The sequence below is a fragment of the Polypterus senegalus genome, chromosome 12 (assembly GCF_016835505.1).
Source record: "Polypterus senegalus isolate Bchr_013 chromosome 12, ASM1683550v1, whole genome shotgun sequence".
NCBI classification, from domain to species: Eukaryota; Metazoa; Chordata; class Cladistia; order Polypteriformes; family Polypteridae; genus Polypterus; species Polypterus senegalus.
In genome coordinates this window covers 86,994,004-87,015,622 of record NC_053165.1, presented here as the reverse complement: position 1 = coordinate 87,015,622, position 21,619 = coordinate 86,994,004, and the positions used below count along the sequence as shown (strand labels likewise).

The following is a 21,619-nucleotide window of genomic DNA, read 5'->3' as shown; positions in this document are numbered from 1 at the left end:
GCCAGGAGGTACACATAGCGGAGGGGCTCAGTAAATCATGACATGACTGAATGGTGGGTGCACCAACGATGGCAATTTGGACAACCGAGCACAGCACTGTTCCCATATGGCATCAGCCTAATAAATGGAGGAAGTCAGTGCTGTTTGTATGCATAATGAGGGGACCCAAAAATTCCCAGGATCAGTTAATAGTACAGACGTAGGGTGTAGTTATTGAATGTGCCACTAGATGTCGCATGCAGTCCTCAAGTTATTAAGACTTTGTGGTGTCCTCGGTCACCTGTCCCTAAGGCTTATCCTCCATTGTTCTCGTTCCAAAGGAGGCAGGCGCCTCTTCACCTAATGATTACAGACCAGTGGCACTGACGTCTTATATCATGAAGATTTTTAAGGGGCTGGTCCGGGACTATATGAGTCTTCTTGAGGTAGACCACCTGGACCCATTGCAGTCTGCCTATTGGACAAAGATTAGAGGTGAGGATGCAGTTATCTGTTTGCTCCACAAAGCTGGCAGCACTGGGAGGATTCTGTTTTTTGATTTCTCCATCATCATCAATGCCTCCCAGCCATCCCTATGAATCCATATGAGATATGCAGATGGATGAGCCTGTGTTGTCCGGGATAACAAACTATCTTAACGCACAGACCGCAGTTTGTGAGACTCATGGGCCATGTGATCATTACTGGAGCATCTTAAGGAACAGGCCTGTCTCTTCTTCTCTTCTGTCTGAACACCTCTGACTACACAGAAACCAAATCCAAAGCCACAAGGTCAGGTCACTTGGAAAAATTCTCAGATGATTCTGCACTCATGGGGTTTATCAGTAATGCGGATGACACAGAGGAGAGCAGTCAGGTGGAGAACTTTGTTTCTTGATGCAAAGAGAATTGTGACATGACTTCAAGAGAGGCCCACTGAATTAAATGGTTAGGCTCAGTTATAGGACACATTGTGGACCTCTGGAGGTCGTAGCAAAAGAGAGAATGAAGGTAGAACTGAGTGCCACTATGAACAATGCTGCACATCCCCTCAAAGAGACAACACTCTGAGGACTGTCAACCAATGAACCATTCAGATGAAGAGTGTGAAGAAATATGAATTGTGGGGGAGGGGGGTCCTTTATACCAACAGCAAACTGAATGTAGGGAGGAAATCTATCTATCTATCTATCTATCTATCTATCTATCTATCTATCTATCTATCTATCTATCTATCTATCTATCTATCTATCTATCTATCTATCTATCTATCCAATACAATACCTTTCTTGTGAATCTATCTAATTTTCGGGTGGCATCATGCTGAGTCGACTGAGTGCGTATTTCTGATTTTTATTCAGCAATTAGCTGAAGTACTTGGCATTGCCCGGGTAAATTTGTTAAACGGGTTAAGGAAGGAAAGCAAAGGTTTCTGTGCTTTTAAATCAGTGACCCTGCTGTTATTGCTGGCTGTCTCATGTGTTATCCACACTGTCTCACTATCGATGTCTCTGAGTCAAGGATTGGATTCCAGAATTGACGGTGACTCCTTGTTGGCTTATAATCCTGAACGCTGTCTTGTCTGATTCGTTCTCTTAGTTCAAGGTGGAGAGTTTGTGGTGCTTAAATTTTAAAGTGAAACCCACAAAGCAGGAGTTAAAGAACAACCGTGTGGCTCTCGTTTGTGTTGTGCACAGGATATTTTGTTGTAAATTGCAGTAGACAGAAGCAGCACACGCCACTGCCCAGTTAAGTCGTGTTAAGCTCTGCTCATTTGGTCTGCTAGTCGGGCTTCAGTCTGTTCAGAAGAAAGTAGAAGGATATGGACGTGGTAGCAGAAGCTGAGTAGAGCCCACGGCACTGCAGAGTTGTGCACTCGGGGTATCATTATCATCCCTACAGGACTTTTATACAACAGAATGCTTTACTGAGGTAGCCAGGATGATGAAGGTCTCCTCTTGCTAGTTTTCACCGCTACTTCAAATGGCTAAAGGCTGATTCTATATTTCTACACCACTGTTATACACGTAGGCTACGCCGTTGAAAGCAGCTTCTACTTCTGCGTCACATGCCTGTACGATGGTCCCGGTGTTCATAGACTGCAACTAAAGCGAATGATTCCAGTTCTTGCCCTCCAGGATCAATGCTTCTCCTGCTGCACATTTTTTCTCATAGACGTACGCATTTGCTCCTAAAAATTTGCCACTTCTTCATACATTCACCGACTTCCAAGCCGGAAAGATGTTTCAGGATATATGTAGCTACTGAACTGGCCAATCAGAGTCGTAGGGTTTCACGTCAACGGGTCACATTTTTGAGGTCAGACTGGTACTCCGTAGGCCACACTGGGCGATGGCGCACACACGGTCGTAGATTCGATACAGAAGTCTAAATGAATATAACATTTGTAGATGAGAAGGGAAATCTGTTCTCAAATTTGCATTGTTATTTTAATCAAGAATTAGAATTAGTTTTGATATGATTTTTTTAAGTGTTATTTCATCTGTACTTTCCATTTTTTTTTAAGAGCACAACAAAGAATCGAAGCCCAAAGCCTCCCAGAAGCGAGAACCTCAGATCTTGGGCCAGAATCGAGTTTACATACAGACTCGACAAGAGAAGCGCATTCACTTCACCGTTGGGGGACGGGCTTACCTGCTCCCCAAAACCTCCATGGTGATCAAATGCCCCGTCAAGAGGTTTCCCAAAACGCTCATCCGTTGGGAGAAAGATGGCCAAGCCTTGTTTGTTTCTAAGCGCCTTGGAATCACCAAATCGGGCTCCCTGAAGATCCACAGCCTGGAGGCGGCAGACATCGGAGTATACCGCTGTGTTGCCGGGCCTGTGGGTGACACCTTTGTCCTAAAGCTGATTGGTAAGGACAACCGGCTGATTGAACCTCCTGGTGACAGGAAGCTGAAGATGGGGCAGAGTGGCAACCTAGATGCCAACGAAGCTGCCCGAATGGAAGAGAAATGGAACCGGATGAGTAAAGTATGGCAGACATGGAGCGAAAAGAATGAGTTTTACTTGGATGACAGCCATAGTAACGATCAAGCCTTCCTCAGGGTTCTCAGCAGCTATTTCCAGAAATCTGCCGAGCCACCGAGCCCCTCTGAGCATCCTAACAGAAATAGGGAGCCAGCTCTCCTTCCCGGATCATACAGCATGGACGCCAGACACTTTGAAGAGCTGGTGAGGAACATCAGTGAGCAAGCAGAGGGCCGAGATGTGGCCGATGATATGGCCTCACAACTCATATACCATCTGATGGCCGAGGTAACCAGGCCCCAGTCAACCACTGAGAAATGGAAAGGACCCTTGGGCGAAAAAGTGGCCCTCTTAGACAAAACCCCCAACACGTCCGAACTGGCTTTGAACAAAGATGCTCAGAGAAGGTTCCAGAAGCAGAAGAAGGCCCACATCGTTAGGCGGAGACTCGGTCCATCCGTCATTTTCCAGAAACACCTGAACTTGAGCATCGGCAGGTCGGCCTTTCTGACAAACACCACACAAACGGTCGCCCTGATGTGTGAAGCCCTGGGTGTGCCGGAGCCAAAGGTTTTCTGGACCAGGAATGGAATCCCACTGCGTTCTTCAGAAAGGTACGTTCACGGCTCTGCACGTGCTTGACTGTTTTTTTTCCAAGTTGTATTTTTTTCTGACAGGTTTGCTTCAAAAAAATACATTTTACACCTCACAGGCCCCAAAAGGCTTTAGGGTTAGGACACGATGGTCTCAGGACTGGCTTGGAAAAGGCCGAAAATGTTCAGACCCCTTTAAATGTTTCACGTTTTTTAATGTTGTAGTCTTTAAATTACACAATTTAGAATCGCCAATGCACCTAACCTGCATGTCTTTGGACTGTGTTTGAAAAGATGAGTTTTGAGGGAAGTTTTAAAATGTGATATTGAATCGAGCTGACGGATTTGAGAAGGAAAAGAATTCCCAAGTTGAGGAACACCAGGAGACGCTCGAGCTCCCATAGAGTCTGACGTGTGGTACAGAAAGTGGAGCTGCAGAGGAGGATCTGAGTGAGCGAGAGGAGTGCCAGTCTGGAGGAGATCAGTGAGGTTGTGGAGAGCTTTAAATGTTCACAGCGGTGTTTAGTATCGTATTCAGTAGTGAACAGGGAGCCAGCGAAGTTGAGAGAGAATCGTGTGACATGTGCAGTGGATTTAGAATGGCAGGTTATTATCCTGGCAGCAGAACGTTGAAGAAGTTGTAAGTGATGGATACGTTTTTGTGGGATGCCAGATAGAATAGCATTACAGTAATCTATACGTGAGGTGACTCGGGCATTAATCAATACTTTAGTACTGTGTTACGTAAGAACAGGACGAAGTCTAAAAATGTGTCGGACATGAAAGAAAGCAGTCCGAGAAAAGTTACTTATATGGGAGGAATTCTTTAATAATAATAATTATTATTATTTAATAATTGTCATTATTAGTGTATAAATGGATATAAATAATTGCATTTAAGCGGTACCTTGCTAGCGGTACCTGTTTGTTCAGTAGACATTATCATCTACAGATCGTTAAGGAGTAACGTTGAATGTTTTTGAGAGAGAGATCAGAGCTACGTGTGTTTTAGAGGGTACTTGATCATTGGCACAGATATCATGGCCATGTGCTCTTCTCCCCACGTGTTGGATGCACTCACGTCAGACCTGAACACGATCAGATACAGTGCCAATGTATATTGTTTTTAAAGTTTATCCACTGTCAGGGATGCCAGGGGCCATGACCCGGCCGGGACGCCACGAGGGACCGGATGTGGGTCTGTGCCCACCCTGGATCACGTCGGGGTCGCCTTCCTGGTTGCTCTGGGGGCCACGGGTACAGGGTGTGGAAGCCCCACCCTGTAGGGGCCCGTGGTCACCGCCAGGAGGCACCCCAATGCCTTGGGGACCTGTTACCCCAGCACTTCCGCCACACCAGGAAGTGCTGGGGGGAAGATTTAACCCGGAGAGCTGCCGGGAGGACAGCCGGCACTTCCGCCACGCTGGGGCGTGGCCAAGGGAGGAATGCTGGGAACACCTGGGGCTCATCCGGGGATTGCATAAAAGGGGCCATCCCCCCTTCATTCGAGGCTGGAGTCGGGAGGCGGAAGGACGAAGCTCAGGAGAGCTGTGGAGGCGCCCCGAAGAAAAGGCATTGTGTGGCCAGGACTGTGACTGTTTGGGGTATTGTGCACGTGACTGGGTCTGAGTGACCAATTATTGTAAATATTGTTGGTGAATAAACGTGTGGTGGTATTTTAACAACATGTCCGCCTGTCTGTGTCCGGGCCGGGTTCACACCTGTTTCACTACTACGTGGGCAGAGCCGTGGGGTACAGCTAGAAAATAAATATCTAAATAAGTAAATACTGTAAATGTCAAATGGTCCATTGCGTGACTTTATTGAAACTCAAGGAGAGACCCTTGTGAGAATATCGTGGATATTTTTTTCCCTCAAGAGAAACACCTGAGAAGCACGAGAACAAAGAGAACATCGCCATTTGATTTCTTTCAGATCTCCTTGTTATCTAGGATAACCCCAGAAGATATTAAGGAGATCTCTTTTCTCGATTGTAGTTTTTCATTCCTATGGGGTGGGCATTAGGAACTATTTACTTAAAAGACAATTTATAGGTTGTACTGTTTTTAAAAACTGCTGCCAACCACAGCACTTTCCTGTAAATGTTAGCATTAAACTTTAAGGGCAGGGCTCTTCTGGAATCTTTACATGTCCTTGGATTAAGAAAGGAAAGATTTAGAAATGATAAATGCAATCGAGTACAATTTGGATACTCCCAGTATCCTTAACTGACTGAAAATCCTGCCAAAAAAAACACAGGGTTTCAGTTATATTGAGTAAAATGAACGTACAACGCTAAGTGCACACTGAAGTAGGGAGAATGATCCGCAGACCAGAGCTGGTATCAAGTTTCGATCATTTTTTTATTCTTTAATTTCATTTTAAAAGCCTGGATTTCCCAGTTCATACGCAAAAGTTGAGTCCTCCCAGTTTTCTTGAAGGCTGGCTGTGGTAATGCGCTGGGTGGCACTGATGGCTCTGCCCTCGACTTTGCCCCGTGCCGTTGGCCTCACCTCTCCTGCTTGCTGCTCATTAACTGATGCACATTCTTCATGCTGTTGCTTAACAACCTCAATTACTCGGCTGTCACCTCAAGCTTCTTTTGAGCTCAGTTTATTCTGGTGGTCCGAAGGTGGTCGTCAGATTTCCTTTTGTTCCCCTGCCATTGTGGATTTGTTTTTACTGATTAACTACCCCCCTGTGCTCTTGGGTCCTTTACCTTGAGTTTCATGTTGCCCTCTGTCTCTGTGACCCACAACTAGTCTGCGTTCTTGACCTTTATCTCAGTTTTGCTCGTTTATTGTTCTTGCTTTTGGGTTGATTCAGCGCATTGACCTTTTTTGCTACATCTTTGTATAATGATATTCTCAGTCCTGTTTTTATTTAGATCAGAGTTGTGCAACCAAAGTTCAATTAGATATCTGAGACCAGGCACCATTCAGGGGGAGGACGTAGAAGTGGTGCAGCTGCTACAAGTACATTGGGGTGTGACATTAACAACAACACAACAAGGGTCAAAGCAGCCTGGACTCCCTAAGGAGACTCTCAGGTCAAGCTGCTGGAAATGTTCTACCAGTCCATAGTAGCCAGTATGGCGTTCTATGCTGCCGTCTCCTTGGGGAAGCGACTTGAGCCCAAAAGGAGCACAATGTCTGAATAAACTTGTGCGCCATCACAACCCTGGATACACTGTAAGCTGTTGTGAGAAAGAGGATGGTAGCAAAATTGGATGCCATCTTGAAAAATCCCCTTCATCCCCTGAGCACTTTAAACCACAGGCTCATTCCAGCATGGTGCGCTAAGGAGCGCCTCTGGGGGTCTTTTCTGCCCACTGCTATCAGGCAATTCAATGCTTCCACCTGATGTACTTTGTGGTGTATGGCCAGGGCCCTTGCCTGGCTGGGATGCCTTTATGCTGGAAGGACCGAGGAAGGAGTATATTCAGAGCATTACTTCCCCTGGATCACTAGTTGGCAGTCCCATACCCAACCCACCACCCAGGTTGCAGTGGTGCCTTGGAAGGACTCCAGCAGGGCTCCATGGGAGTTGGTGTTTGGTGCAACCCTGTTGGAGTCCATGGGCGCCGCCAGTGGGTGCTGTAGCTACTGCTGAGTCCCATGGGGCAAGCAGGGTTGAGCTTCCCTACTCCAAACCTATGGCACTGTAATAAGCTAGGGGAGGCTATCCTCTGTCGTCCAGGAGGAGGTATTGCCACCATGCAAGCTCCTTCCCCCATTCCCAGCCGGAAAAGAATCCCAGCTGTCCATTACAACTTGTTAAGTTTATTTTTATTTATTTAGCAATTGATTGGTTGCTTTATTTGTCCTATGTGTTCTTGATCTCCCAGTTCAGACCACCAAACACACACACACCCCTTATTGCTGTCTTTCACCCTTCCTCCTGATTGCCTTTTTAAAATGAGTAGGCGAGAGGCAAAAGAAGAGAAGGTGTTACCAACGGCGCCTCCATGTGGTACTGAGCATTTTATCACTACACTGTACTTGCTCCCTATTCACGATGTCTGACCCACCCATCTTGGAGATTTTGGGCTCAAATGTTGCTGAGAAGAGCACTCTGAGGACAATAGCGTAATAAAGAGTTGTGGTTAAAACTCCAATGTCAGTTGTCACGGCCCAGTCATGTTAACATGATTTCATCCACAATAGCTACTGTTTGGTTCAGCACCCTCTCTTTTTAGTTTCATTTCTGACAGAGCAACTACTATGATTTATTTTCCATGGTTTGGCCATGTTATTTTGCTCTTTTGGTGCCCTCACCTCTGCCCACTCAGAGACAACAAATGTCCACACTCCTGTGGTTGTCTCCTTTATCTGGTTACTTTTGGTAAAGGTCTCAAATTCAATTCTTGATCTACGGCCTTTTCTTAGGGGCCATAACATCCACCACCATGCAGCTCTGGTCCTGGTCAGGTCCTTTATCCATAAGAGCTGTATTATCGTAGTATTTCCCTCTACTTACCCTTTACCTGTTTTCTCAAGGGTAATTGTATTTGTCAAGTTTGTTATCGGGTTGGTCTACTGTTGCACTTTAAGAACAAACATATACATAGCTATACGCATACACACAGACTCTAACTTTCATATTTTGCGCCCCCCCCTTTTCTACCTGGAATAATTCTGCGCCCCCTGCATAATATAAGATAAAAGAGAATAGCCATGATACAACTAACATGATACTCATGCGGTGTCGCGGTAGCCTATCATTTTTACTTCCGTAAGATTTGCATGTGTTCGGGTAACTTTGATGAAATATTTGCAATTTATTTTTTTTTAAAGTGCTTTAATAACTGTTAAAATGCGCGACTATAAAAGCAGCAACAGTGGCGCCGCTTGTCAGTTAGTTATTAGATTTATGCCTTAGAAATGTTTTATCTTAATTTTAGTTAATGCATTCGTTGTGATGATATGCTTGCAAATTTAAATTTGAAATAAAAATGTAAAAAATTAATTTTGATGTCTTGTTCATTTATTCAACGCCCCCCTTGTACAGTTTCAGCACACCCCACAGTTTGAGAACTTCTGCCCTAACCACAACAGTGCCCTATTAGTGACACACACACGCACTGATTAAACTTTAGCACTTTAAACCACACAAGTCCTTTAGGTATAACACAGCCTGTCACTCAGCACTTCAAGAGACTTACTTATTATGGGCATGAACAACATACAATGCTTTAATGATATCTCAGACCTAAATATTACTTTTGGTCTACAAGAATACATTTAAACATACAAAGGCTCAACATCCTTGGATATAGACCATTTATCAGCCTTGAATGCCTTACTTTACATCCTGTTCCCTACTATTGGGTAGAGCTCTCACCCTCAGCCTTATTAAATCTCGCAGCACAGAGGTAATGGCAAACCTCCTGCTGTACCAGGTGCTCAAAGAAATCTAACATTAATTCAATCACTCTGGACATTAAGACAAAGCATATAAAGTTAAAAGCAGCATTGTATTTATTACAAGAATAATAATAATACCACTGGAACAAAGAATATTATAAAATATGTACTGATAGGGAAGTCTGAATATATATATATATATATATATATATATATATATATATATATATATATATATATATATATATATATATATATATAGTCTTTAGAAAAAGCTTACGAACAAGGATGAATGTCCCAGGGCGCCGTTTGATTTAGCAATCGATGTTCATGCTTTTCTGATGACCAGTGACGTCTTTGTCCGTTCCTCCTCTTCTTCTTCTTTATCTCCTTACTTCCTTCTGACATTGCTTTCAAATGAGGCATATTTATTATGAAATGTCATGCCATGGTTTCACAACCCATGCACCTGACTGGCTGGCTGTCAATATGATTGATGAATTTTGCTCAAACTCTTTAATTTATCTTTTCCCAGATAATAAAGCTTTTTGATGTTGCCTAAAACATCGCCATGTCCATCTTTCCCAGGCTGTAAACCAAATTGTTGTCCCAGATGTCCATCCATAAAGTAATCCATAGCCTAAGGTACTGGCTCAGCATCCTTTCCCAGGCTGTAAAACCATTTTAGCACTATGCTATGAACAACTGTTATAAAAGTGAGATGTAAGGGAAGAGGATATGCCTTGATTTGTCCTGAATGTAGTTCATCTGTTGTCTTGTCTTGAACAAAATATAATGGAAAATTAAACCAAAATGTAAAGATTTCATACACCATAACAGAGCTTTCATGAATCTCTTTCAGGGTCCCAGACCTTTTACACTAGTGCAAATAGACTGGAGCAATCTGGTCAATGTTCACCCATATCTGGAGCACTAAGCCTATGCAGCATGAATAATTTTGATCCCCTTTAAAAATGTTGATTCTAATAATGAAAGCAGCATGGCTAACTCCATGGTCCACCAGAACCTAGACAAGCAGTCCCATGCAACCATTGCTAAGATGAATCGGCGAGAGGTGGCGTATTTTGTGAAGAACCGTGGATTTCCAACATCCTAAAGCAGAGCGCAGAAGAAAAACACGAGATCTGTTTTGGCACGCCGACTGATTTTGTCTAATCATCCACTTTAAGTTTCTGTCATGAGAAATGTTCTTTAAAATTAATTTCACCTCATTTTTGCTTCGGCAGACCGGACCATATGGAGATGATCACAATGCAGTTGTTAAATTCCGCCATGTGATGTTCAGTTGAATGGAGTCCAGTTTTTTTTTTCCTATTGTTATTTTAGCAGTGAAAGAAAAATCCGTGACTCCTTTCATATTCCTTGGGTCTCCCCCTGGAGGAAAGGGTCCTCAGACTTGGACTTGTTTACTTTGATAAGGGGAGATCTTGAGTGTGGGGGTCACTGCTAGTCTGCAGAAACAGTTTCTAAAATCCATAGAGTGGGGGGGGGTCCCTGACCTTGGTGGGTTCTTTTTTTTTTCCTGCTACTCTTTATGTTCATTTCAGGCCTGTCATAGCTGACATTTATTAAACACGGGATGCTATGTTACACTTACATAGACATGTGCAACCAACTATATGCACAGTGACCGGTCACTGATAATGGAAAAAGGTTCTCTCTGAAGGCACTTAATCAGATCATTCAATTCTTCGTCTTGTAGTCAAATTTAATTTTCCGTACTGCCGTTCACAACGAGCACCCTCGAAATTCTTGGCAGGATCTTAATGAATTGTTTTCCTTGTCGTTTTTTCAGTCACTTTTAATTTTGCCTAATGTCTTTTGTGGTAAGTACCTTCACAGGATCTTGACAAGTATAATTAACAAAGGCATTATCAGGACAGTCCATTTCTAAATTGTTCACTGGACACGTTCTGTGACTTTCCCGGCCCGTCGACCACCAACAACTGCAATGCGGTTTGGCACAACAAGTGGGGAAAACAGTTCTGGGGAATGTGGTGATATTATTAGGTTTGTAATTTAATTGTCACACAGGTCTGAAAGAAAGTGCTTGGAGGCATTACCTGTTATACAAGCTTTGTTAGTCAAACACCAGCAATCTCTCGTACAGCTGAGTCTTCACCCCGCACACACAGGACATTACATTAATAGGCTGTGGAAATATTCGGACACAAACAGGCAGACACAGAATGTCCCAAAACATACGCGTTTATTGCACCACACAATAACACAGTGCACATGATCACCATCAAAACAGTCCTTTAAACGTCCTTCTCTGTTCTCCACCGCCTCCAACTCCTCCCAGGCAAGCTCCGTCCTCTTCCACCCGACTCCGGCTCCCGAGTGGAGTGAGGCGGCCTCTTTTATACGTCACCCGGATGTGCTCCAGGTGCTTGCTGATCTTCATCCGGCAGCACTTCCTAGTGTGGCAGAAGTGCTGCCTTCCAGGGCTCCATAATTGCTCTGGCGCCCTCGGCAGTGACCACGGGCCCCAACAGGGATGAGCTTCCAAGCTCTACTCCTGTGGTCCCCACGCAGACCAGGGCGGTTGCCCTCTCGTGGCCCGGGGAAGGTATAGCTCCTCTCCCGGTCTCTCCAGGTGTCCTGGCTGGGGGTCAACCACAAGGCCTTACTAATTTCAACAGCTGGGTGCTCTGACAATGGTGGTACAAGCATATACCAGACATGGCCATTGACACCAGAGACTGGGCATTCATTTGGGACAAGACAATACCCGCAGAAAGTACCATCACCGCAAATAGGCTGGACATCGTAATCCATGACCAGAAGAGCAAGTCAGGTGACTTCATCGATGCAATAATCCCAGATGACAACAACATCCTGAGCAAGGAGGTAGAGAAGATCATTAGATATAAAGACCTAGAAAACGAAATGAGACGTGTGTGGAACATGAGGACAAGATTGGTTCCAGTAGTCAATCTGGGGACCGGGTTCAAAGAGCAGGTGAAGAAACTCCCATGTAGAGTCAACGTGAAAAAGAAGTCCAGGAGATCACATTCCTTGACACGGCCCACATCCTTTGATGAGTCCTCAGCTGAACAACAAGCTGAATTCAAGGCCTGAGTGGCCTGCTTGATCTTGGGGAAAATACACCATCATAAGGTAGAGCACTGAGAAGAGGGTATAATAATCCATCCATCCATTATCCAACCCACCATATCCTAACTACAGGGTCACAGGGGTCTGCTGGAGCCACTCCCAGCCAACACAGGGTGCAAGGCAGGAAACAAACCCCAGGCAGGGCACCAACCCACCGCAGGGCACACACACCAAGCACAATTTAGGATCGCCAACACACCTAACCTGCATGTCTTTGGACTGTGGGAGGAAACCCACGCAGACACGGGGAGAACATGCAGACTCCATGCAGGGATGACCTGGGAATCAAACCCAGGTCTCCTTACTGTGAGGCTGCAGTGCTACCACTGTGCCACCGTGCTGCGCAGATATTATTATTATAATAATAATAATAATAATAATAAACTTTTTCATCTCGTATAGCTCTTTCTGTAGTGACTGGCGAGCCACTTCAACCACCAATAATGTGTAGCATTCACCTGAATGGTGTGATGGCATCCATTTTTGCACCATTACACTCGCCACACATTAGCCAGAAGTGTTAAAGTTAGTTAGCTAATTAGCGACAAGAGATGATTGGTGGGGCCAGAATGACTTTTGGCCATGGTGGGCAATTTAACCAGAACATCGGGATGCACCCTACTCTTTACGAAGTGTGCCCAGGGATTTTTTTATAACCACGGTGTGTTAGGACCTCGATTTCACATCTCATCTGAAGGATGACACCATTTGTGCAGCACAGTGTTCCCTATCACTGCACTGGGGGCATTGGGATCCACATTCAGACCACAGGTTAAGCGCCCCCCTGCTGGCTGGTCCAGCACCTCTTCTACAGGCCAGTGAAAACTTGGGAAGCAAGCAGGAAATGGAGTATGGGAGTATGGAGAATGGGCTGGAGTATTTGAAGTGCTTTAGTATCATGTGGGATTGAACCATCTCAGTCTATCGGATACGCTTGTTACCCAATGTGCCCCATTGCACTAAAGGAAATGAGGAAGACGACAATGTAATGAGCTGAATGAACTGGCACATAGTCATGTAGGGGCACGTGGTATGCTATCACCTGTTGCAGACCCCCACAGCTGTGAAGATTGATGGGTAGGATTGGAACCACAAACCGTTGACTGCACCTACTTCAGGGAGGCCCCATGGCACTGGGGCGTGGGATTAATTACTTACTAAAGCAGGATGAAACACAGAAAACTTGTGATCAGTATACAGCCATGTTATAATGATGATTAAACAACACTTAAATGTGATTTCAACCTTCCATAAATCACGCAGAAAGAGCTAAAAAGTTGATGTGCTTCATCATATTAAGGACTTAGGTTATGCCAACTCTGCTACGTTTTCATTTAAAAGAAGCATCTTTGCAGAAAAACGATCTCCATCCACATACGCGTTTTCACATCGTTTATGAAAGTATTTCTCTGAAAACACATGCAGTATGACATAGCCGCTTGCCTTGAGGAGGAGGAAGTGTCCTCCTTGAAGGGATGGCTACACCGCTGGCCATGGGATTTATCATAAAACTTCAGTGACTGCTGAATTATTTTCCTTTTTATTTTTGCACATGTAAGAAGCACTCAAATTGTACAAAACAAAATTTTGGTGATTACGCATTGTTAGAAATGGCCGGCAGTTTATCCCGGCCAGTCCTTCCTGCAACATGGAAGTGCCCCGAGTTCCAGCAGGGCATCATGGATATTGAAGTTTTACATCACAGCCCTGCTGGATATCATGGGGGCCTCCATGGGACGCTGCAGGAAGGCACGAGGATTTTTTTTTTCTAGCCCGGAAGTACTCTCTAGTCACGGGGACGGAAATAATGAAGTACTTCCGGGCCGAAGAAAAGAAGGAGTTTTCATCTGAACCGGAAGTGCTATGAAATCACATGGACTAAGGGACAGAAGCACTTCCGGGTCAAGGACTATAAAAGGATGATGGGAAACCCCAGCAGACTGAGTAGAGTTGGGAGGAAGGATGATGGAGCTGCTGGGAGTGGAGGATTGCCCAGAGGGGACTGGGTGGTCTCATGGTCAGGAATCCATACAGATTTTATTTTTTTCTCCAGCCGTCTGGAGGTTTTTTTTTTTGTTTTTTCTGTCCCCCCTGGCCATTGGACCACCTTACTCTTATTCTATGTTAATTAATGTTGACTTATTTTATTTTCTTATTGTGTCTTTTATTTTTCTGTTCTTCATTATGTAAAGCACTTTGAGCTACTGTTTGTATGAAAATGTGCTATAGAAATAAATGTTGTTGTTGTTGATTGTGACTATTGATTATTGTTATTGTGTATAGTGGAGGTGGAGGTGCTTTGTGCACATTATTAGAATTATTAAATTCATTTCTTGGACTTTTACCTGGTGTCTGGACGTGGTGTCTATGGGTTTCAAAGGGCAACAGCGACCCCTATGTGTCACAGCGTAAGCAACATGACAAAGGCCACGGGAAGCAACACCGCCATTTCTGCCTCACTCCGCGCCGGCCGTGCAACACTTAAACAGCGCGGCACATCCACATAAAAACGACAAGGGGTGAGCTTTCTTGAAGCCTTTTACTGGATGTACCTCGCTGTAAACTGAAATATATACAAAAAGAAACATACATGCAGTTACAGGTGTAGAACTAAAGACAATAAGTAATGATTCACAAAGCGATACTTAGCAGGCAGTATACATTAAACGGTAAAGACTCTTACAAGGCGAGTGATTTCCACGGTTGGATCAAGACAAAGAGAAGCGCGTAGGCAGAGGTTCAGATTGCTGCGCACCACAACTAACCAGACCCAGGGGTTTATATACCTTAAAGATACGCTTCGGATGTGACCGAAACAAGAGATAAAGGGGTGCCAACGTGAGACACACGGGGTGTATTGTATTCAAATGTTTATTATGGGACCTACGTGCTTTATGTGAGTGTCATAGACATTTATGGCACCACTGTGAGTGTGGGACGTGACTGACAGGTGTGTTAATAAATGACAAGACAAAGGAAGAGCGCAGCTCAACAAATAACAGCAACAGCTAACAACATATGGGGTAGAACACCGCCATTTCCGAAATGTTGGAATATAGTTTTATACCGTGCAGGGTGACCAATAAGGTAATAAGACATTGTAATAAATCATATACAGAGGAGCGATGCTGAAGAACATTATCATACGCGCCAGTCTAATTCAATTCTTTTGTTGTTTCCACATAGACATATAACAGGTCCGTCCGTCCCACCACGCCTCGTTTGAACCCATGCTGGCCATTCAGTAAAACTCCTGTTCTCACCAGCCTACTGGCCTATAATTACTTGCATCTGCTCAATTACCCTGATCTTATAATGGAATATGATTTGCTCATTTCCAGTCCTTAAGAATGTCCCCAGAGTGTAGTGACTTTCTAAAAAATAACCGTCAAAGGTTTATACAAAGTCACACACGTGTGCATGGGAGGCAACTAAAGGCCTTGAATGAGAGTAATTCCGAGCTAGACTGGGTGGTAGCGTGAGGTCACCGACTCTTTTTCACGATTTTCTGTGGACCAGGGATTAGTGATGGGAAGTTCAGATTATTGTACTGACTCGGATCTTTGAGTCTCGTTCAGCAAAATGAACGAATCATTTTTCGAGTCATTTCGTTCAATTCTCTTTCTGGCTCAGACTGCATAGGTTAAGCTTATGGGGCTGTCACGTGATGAGACGAGCTTATGGGGCTGTCACGTGATCGAAAAACCTGAAGACTCGAAAGATGAACTAATTAATTCTGTTTCCGGCTCAGACTGAGTTGGTTAAGCTTATGGGGCTGTCACGTGATGAACGAACGACTCGAAAAACCCGAAGACTCGAAACAGGTGAATCAATTCCAATACAGAAACTATAGGAAGTTGCGCAAATGCGCATGCGCGACTGAACGAATCACTCCCACGAGACGACTCGTTCTTCCCGAGTCACATTAAAGATTCGTTCAAAATGAACGAATCGTTCAAGAACGACCCATCACTACCAGGGACTCCAGTCCTGGAGGGTCGCAGTTGGCTGCAGGTTTTCATTCTAATCCTTTTCTTAATGAGTGACCTGTTTTTGCTGCTAATTAACTTCTTCTGAATTCATTTTATGTGACTTGCTCTTGAAGACTTAGACCCCTCAATTGTTTCGTTTTCCTTAATTAGCAACTAAACAATAAGGAGATACAAAACGAGCCAAAACAGGACCAGCAAACTGTGACCATCGTACAGTATCTGGAGATAAAGGAAGGGGAAGGTCTCAGGAATGCTGATCTGCTCTTAGAAAAGAGAAAATCCACAATTTCGGAAATGTCTGCTATTGCACAATGAGAGGAGCAACAAGCCATGGAATTAAAGAACGGGCTTAATTAACGACAAGACTCAGCGCCTCATTAAGCAACTGGTTGGAGTTTGAGGCCTTGACTTAGTTGGTCTTCTGTTGGCTCACTCACTTCACATTTCACTTCTGTTTGGGTGCCATTTAAGGAGAGAAATGAAGCAATTCAGGGGAAAGATGAAGAAATTCAAGGGAACAAATCTCGAAAAAAAGAGATGTGGGGCCGAAAACCGTCATTTCCGATATGTTGGAATATGGTTTTCTTCCGTGCAGGGTGACCAATAAGGTAATAAGACATTGTAATAAATCATATACAGAGGAGCAATGCTGGGTATAGACATGTGCAGAAGAGAGATGCTGGGTATATTGGGCGAGGGGTTCTAAGGATAGAGCTGTCAGGAAAGAGGAGAACAGGAAGGCCTAAGAGAAGGTTTATGGATGTGGTGAGGGTGGACATGCAGGTGATGGGCATGACAGAGGAAGATAGGAAGATATGGAGCAAGATGATCTGTCATGGCAACCCCTAACGGGAGCAGCCGAAAGAAGAAGATGAAGAAGAAGAGCACAATTAGAGTCTTCCTTTTCCAAACTTTATGTCTTCACCTACCCACGTTATGATGCCAAGCCATAAGCAGCTCTGGAGAACGTTATCAAATTAAAAATTCCAGGGTAGTGTGGACAAAAGGGAAAAAAACAGAGCTGATATTCATATACAGTAAGTGGAAGAGGTCTGTATACTAACGGAAATATTACCCAGTTACGATAAGTAAATAAGTAAAGACGTCAGTCATCTAGACAATAACTACATTATCTAGTCACGACAATACAACCCAGTAAAAGCTACAGTATGCGAGGTCAACATTACGTATCCATTTGAGTGATTTTTAAAAAGTGCGTGGGGATCAGCCGAGTTCTAAATGTTAGCACAAGGAAGTCTTTTAATTTTACAAAACAGGATGAACTGGAGGTTTATTTGATTTGGGTAGGAATTTCACAGCTGTATGAATCAAACAAGCGAAAACATTTGGAAGTCCACGCATTTACGAGGCGACGGCAAGGCCTGTCAATTGAATTCCTCGAGTTGAATTCTCAAAGAAATGCAAGGTGAAAACACGGTGGGCTCACCAGACTGTAATACGTTTAGAGAGATTTATTAGCCTGCCTTATTTAAAGAGTTCCTCCTGTGGGGCACCCCTGTGAAGCTGTTAAGAGGCTCATTCTTTATTAGACATTTTTACACAAACCACGTCTATGATACATATTCAGATCCAGGCTCTCGTCTCTTGGGCTTAAACATGTTCTGTAGACAAGTCGATGCTAAAATTAATTTTCGTGGACACGTAATCCTTAAAAGCCAGATGTTGTTTGGCTCTATACAATGTGGGAATGAAAGAAGGGGCCAGGCTGATTATCATTATTATTACTATTCAAAAATGAAATGATATAATAGAATTTTTTGAAAGAAAGCAAATCTAATTAGCAATAATATGATTACTCTGAAAGCTTACTCCATCTTAGCCATTTTCTTTTTTTTTTTGGAATTTTTTTAGTCATTTTACAGGGAGTATCATATATTCAATAACGCTCTCAAAGGCCGCTTAATCCAATTCAGGCTCACTGGGGGGCTGGAGCCTCTCCAAGTAACATCTGCTGCAAAGCAACAACCAGCCTTGGATGGGATGCCAGTTCGTGGTTCGAGTATGAGGGGCCGTTGAACCCGCCATCCTGATGTCAAGTCCGGCAAACTTGCCAATCCTCTTCATCTACAGGTAGTTCCTCCGAAATAACATCAAGTCGAGTTTTGAAGGTCCCTAAAGTCCATCAAGGCCCCATTACTGACCCCTGCTGGACACCACTCTTAACATCAACCAATTCTGATAAGGTGTCTCAAGCCATGACCCTCTGCTTGATGTGTTTTAGCCAGTTCTGCAACTCTACGCACTATGCCATGAACTCCCACTTCTTTTAGTTTGATGCCCAACCACTGATGTGGAAACTTATCAAAACCCTTCTGACAATCAAGAAGAACAATATCATAAGCACCACTCTAATTCAATCCTTTTGTTGTTTCCACATAGACATATAACATGTCGAAACGCCTCGTTTGAAACCATGCTGACCGTTCAGTAAAACTCCTGCTCTCACCAGTCGTCCATTACTTTACCTGTGATGCATGTCATGTGTAAGAGCTTGTGAGACTTTCCTGGACATCACCATTTAGAGACCACATGTTGGTAAAACACACACATTTATTTAACATTAATAAACACAGGATTAAAGTCCCGAACACCACACAATGCACGACCCTCATATAAACTGGGACAGGACGGGGATACTAACCACTATACTATCGAGGAAAGACCTGTTGTTTGATATCCAGCCCTTTGTACATCACGTAACGAGTCTCTCCTTGAAATTCACTACTTGGTATCCATGGCTTCACATTCACATTCACATCAGCGCGTTCCGCGTGCAGCACGTGGAGAAAACCCAGCGTGCACCAGCCATGCCTGGAGGCTTGCCTCTGCGTCTGACATCATTTTCTCCGCACAACCCTCATGCCATCAAGTAATATGCAAAACGTCATCCACAGAGCATTCACCTTGCCAGATGTCGATGCCATTTTTGCCGTTGTTTATGCCTCACTTACTGACGAGAGTGTAGGGAATCTTGGTCAAACCACTGAAGCGAACTTTCATCCTAGCAAAGAGAGTCCAATTAAAGCGTAACAGCGGGTTTTGTCTCCTGTGACAGATAGGGGTGCTGTCGTCCCCTTCAACCCTCGGACCAGACGCCAGACACCAGATAAAAGTCCAATAATAATATTTATTAGGACAATAATGTGCACAAAGCACCCTCCACTCCACTATACTCATACAGTACTCAATAACAATAATACAATAAACAATCCTCCGCACTCCCAGACGCGTTGTCCTTCTGCCACCCGACTCAGCTCACTGCTGGGATCTCCCACAGTCCTTTTAAGCTCTTTGACCCGGAAGTGTTTCTGTCCCTCAGTCCATGTGACTTTGTAACACTTCCGGGTCGGATGAAAACTCCTTCTTCTTCCTAGCCCGGAAGTATGTCATCTCTTCTGTCTCCGAGAGTGTTTATACGGATGATATAAATCTCTGAGCCTCCTTGCAGCGTCCCCTAGCGGCCCCCATGGTCTCCAGTAGGGCTGTGCATTAAAACTCCAAGGTCCATGAGGCCCTGCTGGAATTCGGGGCACCCCCATGTTGAAGACAGGGCTTCATCTGGCAGCCTGGGGGTATTGGCTGGGATAACCTTTCCGGCCATATACCACACGCCTGTTGACAAAAGTTGATATCCGCCCTGAAAGAGTTAAGTGTGCAGGTGAGGAATCGACCATATCCATAATTGATGCTGGGAGCTGCTAATTGCCGCACCTGTGCCACGTCCCCATTATAAATAGGAGAAGAGCGAGTGTGGAAGGGGAGAGAGAAACAAAACAGAAAACGAAGGATAAGAGTGGGAGAAGAAGGCAGGAGAAGGAACGATCGGGCGCGGGTGTGAGCGAGCGAGCGAGGAAGAAGAGCAGGCTCGCTGATCAATGCAGGCAGCTGGGAGTGTTAGGCCGACAATTGGTAGGGGTAGCAGGAGGCGGTCGCTCCACCTGAGTGATCTTAGGAGCTGGAGTCAGGGAGGCTTGGGAGAGTGAGCTCCAGCATGAGCACCCTGGTCGCTGGGGAACCCGAGTCCTGGTCTGGCGTGACGGCTGTACATAGCCAGGTGACAGAAGGCTACCAGACCAGCAGAAGGAAAGTCAGATAGGTCAGGTAGGGCGACTCCCCTGTTGCACGGCCCGTTTGGGAGAAGCAGGGGAGCCGCCAGTTAAAGATGGAAGCACCGGGTCCTGTTTTTTTTAAAGAAATTATTTATTTGAATTTTAACCTCCACTTTTTATAACGGTTATAGCATTTGGGGAACACTGCACTTTGGACGCTGTTTGATTTGTAATAAAAGCACTTTTGCACCTTTTCCCTTGCTTCGTTTGGTGTCCTCATTGTCCAGCTCATCCGGTTTACATTACTGACGATGTTGGGTTCAAGAGGCTCCCAAAAAGGAAAGTGGGAGCATGGAGCAGAACCCGCATCGTCACAATCACCTGCACAATATCATTCCAGTGGTGAAACAACATGGTGGCAGCACCAGGGGCTGGGAGACTATCAGGGTTGAGGGAAAGCTGAATGGAGCAAAGTACAGAGACGTCCTTAACGGAGATCTGCTCCAGAGCACGCTGGACCCCAGACTGGGCCAAACATTCACCTTCCAACCGGACAACATAGGAATGGTTTAGGGTCGACTCTGTCAATGCTCTTGAGGTGGTCGAGCCAGAGCCTGGACATTGAACAACCTCGGAGAGACACCTGAAAATAGCCCACCATCGATGGTCTCTATCCAGCTGGACAGAGTCTGAGAAGATCTGCAGAGAAGAAATGGCAGGAAATCCCCAAATCCAGGAGTGTGAATGAAGCTTGTCACGTCAGACCCAAGAAGACTCCAAACTACTGACTAAAAGTCTTGTGGGATATTTCAGAGATATTTCATTTCTGCAAAATATGCAAAACTTTAAAAAAAAACGTTTTCAGTTTGTCATTCTTGGGGTGTTGAGTGTTACTTGATGAGTTGTTGTATGAATTCAGCACAAGGCCACAACACGACAAAACGTGTAAAATAGCGAAGGGCTCTGAAGACTTTCCGACAGCTGTGTATATTTGTATTTTTTAATCTGTTTTAGACATTTTGAATCCCAGTGCGCTCACTGAGCCGCCTGTTAGAGTGCCAGTAAACGACAATGTGTGGTACCAAAGCGCATGGCCCATTTGTGGCTACAAATTAGTAGCCCCCCAAGGGAATGGGCAAGAGGAGGAATTACGTCTGCAGATGTCTATCTATCGCTCAGCTACACCACTCCCTGAATCATTTGGGCTTAGAGACCACAAAATGCTTTGCTTCCTAAATGACACTCCTCCCCAAAGGCTCTGGTAACAGCTCAAGCAGAATTAGTCAAATAAATTACTAATATAAATAAAGTCTTGGGGTATTCAGAGTCTCTAAACATTTCACCAATGAAAACCAGTTTCAGATATCAAAGCTACTTCAAAACAATAATTTGCTTGACGTTACAATCCATATAATCTAATTCAGGGTCACATGGAGGAACAACCATCCCTGGCAGCACTAAATTTAAGGCTGGAAATAACCCTGGAT

The 21,619-nt window shown here is 44.5% G+C and overlaps 1 protein-coding gene across 1 annotated transcript in view; it reads left to right on the top strand.

The window, feature by feature from the left end:
• The window catches only part of adamtsl3 (ADAMTS-like 3), a 486,079-nt gene that overhangs the window by 410,748 nt on the left and 53,712 nt on the right, over positions 1–21,619 (top strand). Inside the window, exon 21 of the mRNA XM_039772774.1 lies at positions 2,507–3,584. Coding sequence (XP_039628708.1) covers positions 2,507–3,584 — 1,078 coding nt within the window. The remainder of the gene's footprint in view (positions 1–2,506; positions 3,585–21,619) is intronic.